General features: G+C 38.3%; 1 protein-coding gene across 1 annotated transcript in view; it reads left to right on the plus strand.

Annotated features, from left to right (window-relative positions):
- Positions 1-16225, plus strand: part of LOC109000860 (polyribonucleotide nucleotidyltransferase 1, chloroplastic) — a 77985-nt gene that overhangs the window by 14488 nt on the left and 47272 nt on the right. The window contains exon 5 of the mRNA XM_018977874.2: positions 12555-12638. Coding sequence (XP_018833419.1) covers positions 12555-12638 — 84 coding nt within the window. The remainder of the gene's footprint in view (positions 1-12554; positions 12639-16225) is intronic.

Here is a 16225-nt window from a genome sequence, read left to right on the forward strand (position 1 = left end):
TTCTGGTACTATTCCCATCAACTCCCCATATATCAACTCCGTTGTTTGGGCCACCATTGAAGGTTCCGCGACCAGGGTCATGTCTGTCGGGACCTATTCCGACGAGGACAACTGAGTCTCGTTGGTGGAAGGCCTAGCCATGTCCCCTCCTCTAATGCTCCACATGGGCTGAATACCAACCTTAGCCTGCCCTCTGTTAGGCCCCACAGGCTGAAGCCCAAATGATTGGCCTGCAATATAACCTTCCATTCCACTCTCTTTCAACAACCCTACAGACCGAGGACTAGAGGATTGTCCAGGTCCATTGAGTCCTTATTAAGTCCCACGGGTTGAAACCCAGAGTGACGGCCCACATCCATATTCTTATTAGGCTCAATACAACTTCTAACTGCATAGCCTTATCCTCCTCAATGTAGCGTATTAGAGCATCCAATTTTTCTTGCAAAGCTATCAGTTGGGATTTCATGTCCTTCAAGGTACTGTGCGCATCATCACCTGCCAGAGTGAGAACGGGCTTGCCACCACAACCCTTTCAGTGTGCACGTACTGTACCAGTGATTTGAAGGGCTATTTCAGTCCCCTGACCGTGAATGTGTCGCATGGTGGGTTGCTGTTGGGTTGTACCACCGCCGGCCACTCCATGCATATATTGCTCTCGGGATTGCACCGACACTGCCGTCTGCACTAGGGCCTCCCTGTACGACCTTACGACCTACTTTGTGTTTAGGTCCCCACCCCCAACGATGTTTGTGATACTCCACTAGTGTTACGAAACATCACACCACCACCCCCCCCCGCTTCCTCAATGTAAAATTTCGTCTTTCCACCCCACCATACTCTACTAACGCCATGAATCGGCCATTAGGATTTGAGCACCTTTGTGCAATAAACTTCTAGCACCCTCTCTTGATGTAGTATAAAAATCCTTCGTTCCCCCCTTTCAAACACTCCTCTAATGCTTTTGCAAACCATTGCACCAATACCATTCCAAGTCTCAATTCCTTCTCTATCTTCCAACTTCTCTCTGTTATGAGCAAGGAACTTCCATCCTTTATCAAAACAAATGCTTTCGATTCTATAACTAATTTTTTTTATGAACCCCATCCTTCTCTATGTCCCCTACAACTCACTGCTCAACCGTGATCTCACCGCTAAATCCCACCAGAACTCAACGTTGAATCCCGATTTGGTTTATTAATGGCTAATAAACTAAAGGGTCACCTCACATGATGACACTTATTAAGTTCTAGCATACACTGCTACTTGCAAAATACATGTGTCAACTTCATGTCATACAGGAATGCACCATCATAATTCAACATTCTAAAGGTTTTAAAAAAGTAGAAACTTCATATTTAATATGCCATTTTCGTATCGAGGACTAAGGCCTTGTTTGTTTTCGCATATGAGATGAGATGAGTTGAGATAAAAGTTGAAAGTTGAATAAAATATTGTTAGAATATATTTTTTTAATATTATTTTTGTTTTGGGATTTGAAAAAGTTGATTTATTTATTTATTTTGTGTGAAAATTTGAAAAAGTTGTAATGATTAAATGAGATGAGATGAGATGAAAATGGTTGTAAAAACAAACGAGGCTTGAGTTTAATGTTTAAGTTTCTCTAAGAGGTTTTTGCACTAAATTTTTATGATGCAATTTGAGGTCGTCGTTTCTATGTTTTGAATTGATGTCTGGTTTGAAGATCAGCTTGGCTAAATCTGAGTTGGTTCCCGTTGGTTCCATAGATAATGTTTATGGCTCAGCTACCATCCTTGGGTGTGGGGTCACTTCATTGCTTATGATGTACTTAGGTCTCCCTTTGGGAGCTTTTTTTTGGCCAAGATTTGTGGATACATTATTGAGTAGATGGAGTGATGCTTGGCAAGATGGTAGATATTTATTTGTCCGAGGAGGGAAGGATCACTTTGATTAAGAGCAGGTTGTTGAATTTGCCCACTTGTTAATGTTGCTCTTCCTCTTCCAGTAGGCATTCAAAGGCTTATATGTGGAAGGGTGTTTTGAGGGTTGGGGAGGGTTTCCCCTCCTCCCTTTTCGTGGGTATCAAAGGGAGAGGATCTCCCTCCTAGTGGGTGCTGCGAAAGGGTGATTTTTTTGTATTATTTGGTTTTTGAATTCTTTTTAGAGGGTGGGGGGTCTTCTCTTTTTGTATTGAATATGTGATTAGGCATGGGTCTATGATCAGATTGTAGTATGATTTATGATGCGTGGATAAGCCTTTGAAGAAAATTTTCCTAACATTATTTTGAATTCTGTAGTAGAACTCTTGCAAATTTCTGAGAATTGATCTCATTGGAATGTCACTTTTATTATTGTTGCACATAGTTTCAAGATGAGGATGACTTCTTCGTTCTTTAAGTGTCTATACTCCTTTATGCCAAGAGGAATGATTGGATGCTAGATTTTTCTTGAAAATTTCAGTACTTTTTAGAAAACTTTTAAAGATGAGGTTTAGAGATTTTTTTGAAAATGGTTGAACCCATTGAAAATATAATTAGATAAAGAAAGTTTTTATTAGGATTTGAAAAAATAGTGGGGCCCATTGAAAATGTAACACCCTGAGCTTTTGAGGTTCCTAATCTAGGAAAGTTAGGGTTTACACTATAGTTAGGGTTTTTATATTTAGAGAGTGAATTAGGTTTAGATTTAAAATTAGGCCCTTGAGCCCGTGTTCATTCCTTGAGGATAATTATTGGGGACTTAGAATTAGACCCTCGGATTATGGAGGATTAGTTTTATGAAAAAATCCCACCAAGCTCATTAGGCCCAAGCCCACTAGGCCCAAACTCACTAGGCCCAAGTATCACCCTTGCCAAGCCCATAGATAACCCATGAAATTCAGCCCACATATGTCATACCATAAACGTACTTGCCTTGTACTTCTAGTTGCATGCACAAGTCTAGTCCTACTCCAACTACAACGCCCCAAGGTAGCCACAAGTCTAAATCAACCCCTACTACAAGTCACCTATTCCTACTCCAACCACAACTCCTAAGGCAACCCCTAATTCCTATGGTAACTAGGACTCCAAATCACATTTAAACATTCCACTAAACCCACAATACTAGGACTGCCACATAAGACTGTTCATCTAGGCTGGATTCTTTTCCGGCGGCCGAAAATCGCATCACTCAACTGGCCCTACAAAATTCCTCACAGGAAACACCCCGTCCTTCTGCTTAAGCAGTTTACTCTTTCTCTAGATCTCTCTCTTATCTTTTGTCTATAATATCTAATATCCTGGAATTTCTTGTTCCACAGAAAAAAAGTAATGATAGTTCCTAACATGGCGACCATCATTGCTTCTTTAGAGAGGTCTTTTCAGAATTGTTCACTCAACAGCTAAACAAGAATTGGTACTTTTGGCATGGAAGCGTCTTCGTCAAGCTCAGACGAGACACTGGATAATCATCTCCCTTACTCCGTCCCCGCTTTAGAGCTCAACTCCCATATGTCCCTCCCTTACCAGTTACCACTAGGAACAATGCTTTCATTTAAAGGTATGTTATAAATGAACACCCCTTTTACTTTTAGTCCCTTTCCTTACGGCTTTAATTATTGCGAGACTAGGGCAGATCTTGGCATCTTGCGCCTCCCTTTTGTATCGTTCCTTTTCTTCCCGTACTCATGCTTAGAATGATTGATAATGGGGCTTGTTTTTCTTCTTTCTACAATTTCAATGGACAAAAGTGGAAGTTCTTTTTTATTTGTTCCATGATTTAACTTATTGTTGTTTTGGTTTACCAAAATCTGAGTACAGCCTGGGTACTCGGATTCCAGGTTTCAAAATCCCAGATTATTCCGGGTATCGGCCTGGGCCCTAACCCGGGTTAATTTGGGCCGGTACCCAGATTGGATTTGAAACCCAGGTCCGGACCCAGATGAACAGTCTTACTACCACATCCCTTGGACTCTACACCCTTCAAACTCTATTTATAGACCTATATGAGAACCTACCTATCATCACATGAGCCCCAAGTATGCCCTCCTCCAAGACCACGAAATTCCCCCCATATTTTGTCAAAACCAAAATCCCTAATCCTCATATCCCTTGCTACGATGCTCACACCCTAAGCAACAAGATTAAGACCCAAATCACTTAGTCTAGCCTTGTACTCCAACCCAAAGGAAGGCCACCAAATCAAGAAGGCCACAAAATCAGCAAATCAAATAAGCAAATTTCTAGGTTAGAAAACAGGTTACGGAAATATCTAAAATCTGAAATAACTAAGTTATTTCAGATTTTATTTAAAATAGAACTTCCTAATTTATCTCCTAGAAATCCGACAAAAAAAAAAAAAAAAGTTGGAGCGTAGATATCTATCATGGACAACTTGTTTACAAAGAGCTCAAAACTAGGTCTGAAAAGTCCTTTGGTGAAGATATCGGCTATTTGTTTAGTAGGAACAAAAGGCATGCAAACAGCGCTACTATCAATCTTCTCCCTTATGAAGTGTCTGTCAATCTCTACATGCTTAGTGCGATCATGTTGTACTGGATTTTGAGCAATACTTATGGCAGCTTTGTTGTCAGAATACAACTTCATTGGCATGTTCATTGGCATCCGTAGCTCTTCCAAGAATTCTCTTCAGCCATAGCATCTCACAAACTCCGTTAGCCATAGCCCTATATTCTGCCTCGGCACTGCTCCTTGCAACCACATTCTGTTTCTTGCTTCGCCTTGTGACCATATTTCCCTAGACATAAGTATAGTACCCTCATGTGGATCTCCTGTCAATAACTGAGCCTGCCCAATTTGCATCAATGTATGCCTTTATGTTTTGCTATGTGGTTTTTTGGAAAAGTAAACCCTTGCCTGGTGTACTTTTCAAGTATTAGAGAATCCGATAACTGCTTCAAGATGTTTCTCGTAGGGTGAGTGCATAACTGACTTACCAAACTCATAGCAAAAGCAATATCGGGCCGTGTATGTGATGAGTAAATTAACTTTCCCACCAACTTCTGGTACCGAGTTGTATTCACTAGATCACCTTGTCATCTCCAAGTTTCTGATTTGGATCAATTGGAGTGTTTGTTGGCCTACAATCGCTCATTCCAGTTTCCTTAAGGAGGTCAAGGACATACTTTTGTTGGGAGACAGCAATCCCTTTCTTCGACCTAGCAACCTCCATTCCAAGGAAATACCTCAGAGATCCTAAGTCCTTGATCTTAAATGTTGATGAGAGGGAAGTCTTCAATTGGTTCATCTCAAGTACATCATCTCCAGTAGGGCTGTAAATGAACCAATCTGTTTGATAGGCCGCTCGGTACTTGCTCAGTTAAATTCGAATCGAACTCGACTCGTGAAAGAAAAAGCTCGTTCGTGAAAGCAGATACTCGCTCGATTTGTAAATGACATATACCCGACAAAACTCGATTTGACTTGGCAAGGCTCGTTAAGGCCTGCTCGTTTATGCTTGAGTTGACTCATTAGTTTGACTCGATTAAAACTTATTCATATATTGATAAATATATGCATACCACTTTTATAATTAAATATATAATATGTAATCTAATTACTTATGTCTATATAGTGAATATACTTCATAGGTATATTTTATAATTTGTATAATAATTAGTCAATAAAATTTAATAATTTCATATATTAGTATGTGAGAACCATATATAAAATAGATATATGCTATCATATTGAGTGTATGTATTAATAATATATGTAGGCATATAATATATTGGTATTTTGGATAAATATAAACTAGTTAGATATTAATTATTTATAATTTTTTTAAAATTTTATAATTCAATAGAGGTTCTATTTGTTAGTTGTATAAATTCAATATTAGATCTTTTATTTATTTATTTATTTAATTTATTAATTATTAAATATTATTCAAAAAATAAAAAAATAACAATTCGAGTTCGAGCTCGGCTCAACTTGAACCCGTTTGTGGGACGAGCTCGAGCTCGAGTTCGAGTTCAGAATTTAGCTTATCAAGTCGAGCTTGAACAAAGAATAAAAAAAAAAATCTCGAGCTCGAACTTGAGTATTTTAAGTTGAGCTGAGCTCGGCAAGCCAAAGACCGGCTCGGCTCGATTACAGCTCTAATCTCCAGTGAGAATCAGTATTGCTATTTTCCCATCCTGTGAATGTCTTGTAAACATCGTATGATTACCTTGCCCTTGAGTATACCCCTAACTTTTAACAAATTGAGTGAATTTCTCAAACCAGGCTCTTGGTGACTGTTTTAACCCATATAAGGATTTCTTTAGTTTACACACCTTTGTGCCAAACTTTTCACCAAATCCTGAAGGTGCATCCATGTACACTTTTTCCTCCAGATCTCAATTGAGAAATGCATTTTTTACGTCCAACTATTGCAGAGGCCAGCCACGATTAGCCGCAAGTGACAAAAGAACTCTTACAGTGTTTAGCTTTGCGGCTAGGGCGAATGTCTCTAAGTAATCAATGCTATAGGTCTGAGTAAATTCCTTGGCAACTAATCGAGCTTTATACCATTCTAGAGAGCCATCAAATTTATACTTGACTGTAAATACCCATTTGCTCCCTACATTTTTTTTTCCTCTTGTTAGATCAATTAACTCCCACATGCCATTTTTTTAAAGATCTTTCATCTCCTCGAAGATAGCCTCCTTCCACTCAGGAACTTTTAAAGCATCCTGCACAGTATTAGGAATCTCTATACAAGACAATTGTGAGGTAAAACCATGAAAAACAGGTGAGAGATTTTCATATGACGCATAATTGGATAATGGATGTTGGGTGCAAGAAGATCTCACACCCTTCTGGACAGCAATGGGAAGTTCAGAATTATTGAACTCAGAATTAGGCCCAAACTCGTGTTCGGAACTAGAAGATGAAATAGGCTGAACATGAGGTAAGGGCTCGGTGAGGACATTAGCTGGAGGGTTTATGGATTCTGGGCAGTGCGAAGGATTGGGAGACCCTTTCTTTCGAGTTGTCTTCTGTCGCAAGTAGACAATATCAAATGGTACCAACGTTGTGTTTTCCGTTTCTGTTTCTCCTTTGTGAACATCATGAGATGGCACTGCATGGAGACCTGCCTTTTTAGTATTTAAACAACTTGGCTCACTTTCCCCTGGTATAATAAAGCTTGGGTTTTTAGGTTGAATAATCAAAGCTGGAGAAGGATCATTTTGCAAGTCTTCAATTTGGAAAAAATCATGAAAACCAGCCGAATCTTTGTTTTGGTTCCCCCCTGAAGATGAGGCGTAAAATATGGATGTAATTCAAAAAATGTAACATCCATGGTAACAAACATTTTTTTTTAAATAGGTTCAAAACATTTATACCCCTTTTGAGTGGGAGCATAACCAACAAACACACATTTTGTTGCTCGGGGTTTGAGTTTTCCTCGATTATGACTATGAATATGAACAAAAGTGGTACAACCAAACATCTTTAGTGGTAAAGAGGAAGAAAGTCGATTTGTTGGATAACACTTATGAAAAATATCAAAAGGTGTTGCAAAGCTTAAAACCTTATTAGGTGTTCTATTAATGAGATATGTAACAGTAAGAACAGCTTCTCCCCAAAGATATCTAGGTACCTAACTGGTAAAAAGCAATGCTCGAGCAACTTCCAATAAGTGTTTGTTTTTTCTTTCAGCCAAACCATTTTGTTGCGGAGTGTCGACACAAGAGCTTTGATGAACAATTCATTTTTCAAGGAAAACTTGGCCCAAAATGTTTTTGAAATATTTTCGACCATTATCACTCCGCAATATTTGAATATTTTTTTGAAATTGTGTTTGTAGCATGGTCTAAAAATTTTTGAAAATTGTTTCCACTTCAGATTTTTCCATCATCAAATAAACCCAACTTAATCTCATGTGATCATCAATATAGGTCACAAACCATTTTTTTCCAAAATGTGTAGATGTTTTACATGGGCCCCAGATGTCACTATTTATCACAGTAAATGGAGTAATTGGTTTGTAGGGTTGGGTGGAAAAAGATGCACGATGATGTTTGGCAAACTGACATCACATTGAAAAGAAGTTGGACTTTTATTCTGAAATAAATTGGGAAACAAGTATTTTAAATACTGAAAACTAGTATGGCCTAACCTATAATGCCATAACAGAATATCATTATCCTTGGAAACAGAAACAGAATTTAAGCAAGTAATTTGACATCGTCTACTCGAGTTAGGTCCATCTTCAAAATAATAGAGTCCATCTTTTTCCTTAGCACCGCCAATCATCCTCCCGTAGTCAAGACCTGAAATTCACACTAAGGAGAATAGAAATTAGCTTGACACCTGATGATTAGAGGTAAGTTTACTGACGGACAACAAATTGCAAGACAAATTGTGAACATGGAGCACATCATTAACAACAGAGTGAGTTTGATAGTTCCTATCCCGGCAATTACCGAGAGTGTTCCATCTACGATTTTGACCCTTTTATTGCCTGCACATGGCCTATAGGATGAGAACAAATTGGAGCAACCAGGCATATGATCAGTTGCGCCGGAATCAATTGTCCAAGAATGAACAGAGTTAGGAATAACATCTAAAAACGCATGAGCAAGAGGGTTACCCTTCTGTACCAAAGAACAAGACGAAGTTAAGGACAGTTTTGGAGATTGAAATAATTTGTACAGGTGCTCTAATTGCTCCTTGGTAAAAGGTACTGCATCCGAGTTGGTAGAAGGCTCCTGAGTCTCTTCAGCAGTGGCTTGGTAGGCGCGACCATCACATTTGGATTTTGGCTTCCAATTTGCAGGTTTACCATGAAGCTTCCAACACGTTTCCTTCCTATGCCACGGTTTATTACGCCCATCATTGTTAGAATCAACACTTCTTGACACTAAGTAGAATTTTCAGGTTCCAGGTTTAAACCAGTTTTGGTATTGCGCAGCATGATCTTTCTCTTGTACTCCTCACGTCTAACTTCAGAAAAAACTTCCTGAATAGAGGGCAATGGTTGCCGGCCGAGAATGCGGCCTCGGACCTTGTCCAAAATTTGATTAAGGCCGGCTAAGAACATGTAAACCCTGTTGTTTTCCTCTCTTTTTCTGATGAGCATAGTCGTTCGAATTTTCCCAAACATCCTCATAACACTGATCAAGTTCCTGCCATAACGTTACCAATTCGTTATAATAAGTAGTAACACTGCGATCATTTTGTTTGGATTTCCAGAGTTTAGTTTTCAACTCAAAAATTTGAGAAGAATTCTCTAGGTCCGAATAAAGATCTCAAACTGCCTCCCAGACATCTTGAAAAGTGGGAAGAAATAGGTGAGGTTTTCCAATGGCAGGTTCCATGGAATTGATGAGCCAAGCAATAGCAAGAGAATTTTCTGACTGCCATTTTTTCAGATTAGGATCACTAGCAGCAGGTTTTGATATTTTGCCAGTTAAGTGCCCAAATTTGCCTCTGCCATCGATTGCCAATTTTACGGACTGAGTCCACTCAAGATAGTTGTGCCCATTGTGTTTTGTAGCCGTGAGATAAAGTGCTGAATTCTGGGAATAGGAATCAACAGATACAGACATGGGAGGAATAGTGGGATTGGGTGGAATGGTTTCAGAAATACCAGAAGAGTCTGAAGAGTCGGTAGAAGTTTTTTGGGCGCTGGTCATCGCCGACTTATACGACATCATCAGAAGAAAGAAGGAAATAGAAAAAGAGCACGAAGCTTTGATACCATGTAGTTTTTGAGAAGAAGAATAATCATTCTTTTTAGTTTCCAAGAGAAACGATTACAATATAAATAGAAGAGGAATGCCACCAAATCAGGAAGGCCACAAAATCAGCAAATTTCTAGGCTAGAAAACAGGAAACAGAAATATCTAAAATCTGAAATAGTTATTTCAGATTTTATTTAAAATAGAACTTCCTAATTTATCTCCTAGAAGTCCGACATATACATTAAGGTTTGGATCATATGTACCCACATAATTAAGTGTTAATACTGATAAAGCATGATTTTTGTTAATTTACCTTATGGAAATACCGGGTTCTAATAAATATTTTAAGTGTTAGTAGCATCCTGGGTCCCTTGTTTTTCTAAAAATGGCATTATTATTAACCATAGGGGACAGGGTGTTTTAGAAAATATGTTTGGGATAAAATTTTAGTACGTAGTTTTTTTCCTTGGTTTTGTGAAAATTATTTTGGTTTTTGTTTGTTGCCAAAATCAAGATAAAATGTTTTGATGATTGCTGGTTTGGATTCAGAGATGAGATGTTTTAAATGAAAGATGAAAGTTGAAAAAAATATTGTTAGAATATTATTTTTTAATATTATTATTATTTTTGGGATTTAAAAAAGTTGAATTGGGATTTGAAAAAGTTGAATCGTTTATTATATTTTGTGTGGAAATTTGAGAAAGTTGTAATGATGAGATGAGATTAAACACTCTCTGAATCCAAACGGGGCCTTAGATTGTTTTGGTTTAAAGATGTTCTGATTTAGAGTAAGAAAATTTCAAAAACTTTTTGTTCCTAAACATGATCTTAGAAGAGGTGGAGCTGATACAATCTGTTGGAATTCATTCAAATATGGACCTTGGGGGTCATCCTTTGACCACACACTGATTGCCTAGAAGACCCTCATTTAAGGCATCGCTAAGTATACCATTCTGTGTGATTGGCAACTTTGGACAGATCTTAATGGTGAAGAAAGCATCAAGCATCTTTAGTTTCACTACAAGGTGGCTTGGGATTTTGGGAATCAAATTTAGGACTTCTTGTATTAAGTGTGTCATGCCCGTATGGGCGGTGGATTTTATGGCTTTCTGGCACAACCTATTGAGAAGTCATGACAACTAAGAGGTTTGGATTAAATTTGGAAGATGGCCCCTTTTTGTTTGACGCAGTGTATATGGTGGGATTGTGTTCACTAAACTAGCATGCTTAGGCGTTGCTCTTGTATATTGCCCATATACTTAAGTTATTTGCCTACTCTTTTGATCAATAAAAATTTGTCTACCGATAAAAAAAGAAAATATATGGTGGGAATGTAGTGCCCAAGTCTGCAAAGATTGTTAAAGGAGAGTGCCAGAATTAAGATTCATTATGTTCAACCCACTACCATAAAAGAGTCATTATGCTGGACAATAGTTCCACTCCTCTAGTTACCATAATGACGTGAAATTGGTCTCCATCTCTCACTCTCCCTTGATTTCCGTCGCAACTTCTCCTTCTCAAACCAAAATGAAGTTGATTGCATTTCGTTGCAAGATGTTAGGGTACATGAGTTAGTGTAGCTTTCTCTCTTTCTTGTTCTGTTTCTTGGGCTCTAATAAGGGCTTTGGTTTTTTGATTTTGTTTTATGGTTCCTCTATTTTTCTCTTCCTTTTACTCCTTTGGTCCCTCTGTCTCTGCAATATCTCTCTGCTAAAGAAATGTTTTGAAATTGATTGGTTCAAATGAATGGGAAGGGGAAAAACACCTGCATGGAATTGGTTTCACTGCTCTCCACCCCCTTTGCGGGGTGGACAGTTTCTGAAGTAGGTGCCTTGCATATGATAATAAGTGGTAGTTTTGAGGTACAATATGCCGAAAGTGGTCGGCACCATATCGCTGAAAGGGTGACAAAGCAAAGGGCATTTTACCTCTTTTATTTTTCTAATCTAGGGTTGTAATAATAATTCAAGAACCATTTCAGCTTGATTATTAAAACTCAGTGTGAAAAACTCAGCTTGATTATTAAAAGATTGGGCTCAAGCTGTTTTGGATGTTCGAACACGACTCGAGAAAGACATTCTCAAGTTCAGATTTGACTCGAGACTCAAACTACAAATCAGGCCAAGTGGTTAAAAGCTCGACTCTAATCGGTATCAATTTTTTAAAAAAAAACAATAATTTAAAAAAAAAAAAAAACAGAATAGACTTACTCACATGATACAATTAGACACAAATTTGTTCCCACAATCACAATTATACATAATTATTTACCAATACATTTAAATGTTTACTTGGCTCATATCCAACTCTAATCAATTATACTTGTATAAGATATTAGCATATTTATAACATTTATAGATCCACTTATAAAAAAAAATAACATTTATATATTTATACTCATAAAATAGTGAGCTGTTTATATAACAATATTTATCCTAGATATATTACACCTGTATTTTTCATAACTAGTACACATACCATATTTATAGTGTACTGTATACACATATTATAATGTAGTTTTATATATTAATATATATGTGTTAATATATGAGTGAGCAAATATGCATCTGCGTGTTAATATATGAGCGAGGTACCGAGTCGGTCGAGCTTTATGAGTTTATTCACGAACATTAATCAAGCTGGGTGAGTTTTAGACGAGTTTGTATAATTTAATAATTGAGTCTAATTCGAGTTTAATCAAGCTGACTTCAACGTGCCTGTTGAGTAGTCTTGTTCATTTACAGCTCTAGTTAGGTATATGTAGTGAAAATGCGAAAGATAAACGAAAAGGAATAGCGGTTCTTTCTTTGCAAAAACCAGTGGCATCTGTATGCTATAACTCAAGCCTTTTTGTCTTTAAACTGCTTCATTATTAAATTTTTGCACTTTCTACTGTCTGCAGGTTCTTATTTGTAGATTAATTGATAGGCCTTTGCGTCCAACTATGCTTAAGGGCTTCTACCATGAAACTCAGATACTATCTTGGGTACGCTCCTTGATTATTTCTCCTAAAGAATTGCAATATTCCCTTTTTATATGTTGCCTTTAAATTGTTCTACTATGCTTCAAATGCGTCTTATTTTAAGCCTTTCTGCTGATTTGCATTCTAATTGCTATAGGAGGACTTCCTTAACATAATGCAGTATTCACAATATCATACTTGTGTTTGACCGGAATTTAATTCGGCTGGATTATATATTTCCACATTTATGTCACACTAGTGTGAAAAACTACTGCTGGGTCTTTTATTTTTCTAGGCGATAAGTTGGTCACATAGAGGAGTAGGAAACAACCAGTGGTAGAACAATCCATCGCAGAAGCTGGATAGAGGGCAATGATGCACCCTTTTAGGTAGCTAACTGGGTTACAGCGTTTGCTTTAGGAAATTGGTTTCCTGGATTCAACTCTTATTCCATTATATTGTGGTCGTCAACACGCCTTGCATATTGCCTCCAACCCATTTTCCATGACCAAACATATTCAGGTTGATTGTCAGTTTGTCCAAGACAAGATTTTTGCTTGGATCTTTACCATTTGTGAAATTTGAAGATTGACTTGCAACCATGTTTGCAAAAGTCTCTAATTTGTACCACCTCATCCCCCTTGGCTTAAGATTAATGTCATTTTTAGAAATATTGGAGACCCAGAATACTACTAACCTTTTTAAAACACTATACTGTAGAAGCTTGGTATAAAATATTTCATAAAATAAAACAAAATCCTCCTTTATTAAAAAACTATAATTAAGAAAGAGTCTGCAGAAGCACTTCTTAAAATCATCCAAGCCTCGTGTGCTTAACAAAATAACTTAAAACTAAAGATTTAACGATTGTCTAGGCCTTTGCATCGTCTACTTGATCCAAGTCCTGTCATGTAGCTCCATCCTCATATTGACCCTCATCTGGGTGGTTAAAACATAAAAACACACAAAAATGAGTCGAATACTCAATAAGCAACACATTATATAGTAAACATGTTATAAATGTAGGGTTCTCTTGAAAAATGTGCATACGTAATTAAACATGTACATGAATTGTGCATAATGTCTTAACTTGTCGTTCACTTTCCTTATTAGCCGGTAACACCTATTAATATTAAAAATTAACATAGCCCATGATCAAAAGTATAACAGGTAACTTCCCATAATACATACTTAATAGTCTAAGGATCAATCTCATAATAAATCATCTTATAGCAGCCAATAGTCAGAAAAATCTTATCTGAACCATACCCAAAATAAACATCCTATCTCCATGAAGCAATCCATAACACGCAAAGCCCCTTATCACGAAGATTTCTATGTTATATTCAGTCTAGAGCATACCATCTCTTGAGGCGATAACCTATTCTGTTTATTACCTCTAACCCGAGACTACCTCATGGAAAGTGACCATGTCTATAAGCAATAGAGAAGGTGGGAAGGGCAGCGGCGGATCAAAGCCATGCAAAGAAAGCTACTTTTAAATGAGTTTCCAGATACTCCTCCATGGAAAAGCATTAGAGTTTAGCAGATTATAGAACTTTATGAAAGCATCTACTTCCCAGTCGTGTGCTGCTCTAAAAAGCCTGGCATTCCAATGCACAACTCCGTTGGAAAGCTTGAAAAGATCAGCTTTGGAAGCTTCCTGCTCCCTTGCCATCTCGTGCACACCATGAAAAGCTTCCTTAAGGAGTCTATCTCCACACCATAGATCAAGCCAAAATCTGATTCTTGACCTATCGCCCACCTCAAGATGAGTGTAACGGGAGAATATACCGCCAACATCTATGAATATGCTTCGACAACCCCACCCCATGTGGCCCTTACACCTCCTTTGAGCACCATTTGCCCCAAGCCACACCAAACTTCAAGTCTATTATCACCATCCACAAAGCCTCCCTCACTTGTTGATATCAAAATGATTTTCCCAATAGAGGGGATTTAAGCCCGATACTGTCTCTAGTTCCTTTGGCTAAGGGTTTGAGTCCTTTGGAGTCTATTCCTCTGTTTGTCACACCTATTTTTCTTGTTGAGGTCTTTCGGCAACCAAAGATGGACAATAGGGTTTCTATTTTAGATTTGTCTAATTTTGAAGCAGTGCAGTAGGATGTCTCGTCTGGAGGGGAGGTGGATGAGTCCAATTTACAGATGGTCCTTGTGGGAGGGACAACTTTGATGAGGAGGTGGGTGGTCCGATCCCTTTGTACACTTTCCCACCTCAATCTCTATCCAGTATTGCTTCTGATTGGGTACTAAAGAAGGTTGAGGAATTACATGCTTGTGTGGGGATATCTTGTGATGGGTTTGAAGAGCAATTTAAGGCTCTTCTTGTTGCCGGCTTGGCTTTGAAGTCGGCTTCTAAGAAGGAAAGGGAATTAAGAAGATTAAAATGTTCCATTAATTATAACATTAAAGAGGGAATTGTTGGGAGGGACAGATTGAAAGGGAGGACACCTTATTTTTCACATGAAACCTAAAATTATCTCTTGGAATGTGAGGGGGATCAATGACTCCAACAAGCGTCTTCGTATTAGGTCATTACTTTGTAGTTGGAAGGTTGATATCGTTTGTCTATAGGAAACCAAGTTATGTTTTATTGATAGAAGTATAAATCGTATTTTGTGGGGGTGTTTATTTGTGGGTTGGGCTTATGTGGCATTTTCGGGCACTTCTGGAGGTGTTCTCTTGATGTGGGACAATAGAGTGGTGGAGTTGGTGGATGAGTGTAGGGAATTTTTCTGTGGCGTGTTCTTTTACAAATCCTCAAGTGGGCTTATACGGGAGTGTATGTGCCAAATTCGGATAGGGAAAGGAGTCTCTTGTTGGAGGAATTGGCAGTTTTATCCTTGGGATATGCCGTGGTGTATGAGTGGGGACTTCAACATTATTCGGTTCCCTAGTGAGCGTTCTAGACAACCTAGCATGTCTTCGGCGATGGAGGATTTTTCGAAGTTTATTTTCGATTTGGAGCTCTTGGATCTATCCCTTGTAAGGGGTGTATGCACTTGGTCCGGTCCGGTCCCTATGGGTGTTCAATCCGGTCCAGGGTGGGAAAATCCTGGACCAAAGGGGTTTGGTTCGGTCCCAAAAACTCCCTTTGGACCAATCGGACCGTACCGTATTCACCTACTCGTGTTTTTTTAGATCATTTCCCCATTTTGCTGGATTGTGAAGGTATTCATGGGGGTGAAAGGTATTTTAAGTTCGAAAACATGTGGCTAGAAGCTGATGGTTTTATTGATAGGGTTAGGAGTTGGTGGTCTTCTTATCAGTTTTCAGGCCCTCCTAGTTTTATTTTTGTTGGTAAACTTAAAGTTTTGAAGTCTAATTTGAAGAAGTGGAACGTTAAAGTTTTTGGCAATATTGCCAACTAGAAAAATTCTCTTTTGTAGGAGTTGCATGTTTTGGAGGTTGTGGAGGAAAATGAGGTTATCTCCAAGGAGGCATTGTTAAGGAAAAAAGAAGTACAGAGCCCTTTGGTTGAAAGAGGGAGATTAATGCGGAAAGGCCCTAATAGAGCACGAAGAGAGAAAACCCTAGGGCACCCAAACTCGCCGCCACCCTAAGGCCACCCTAGCTGGCATGTGACACCT

This window comes from Juglans regia, chromosome 3 (assembly GCF_001411555.2).
Source record: "Juglans regia cultivar Chandler chromosome 3, Walnut 2.0, whole genome shotgun sequence".
NCBI lineage: Eukaryota > Viridiplantae > Streptophyta > Magnoliopsida > Fagales > Juglandaceae > Juglans > Juglans regia.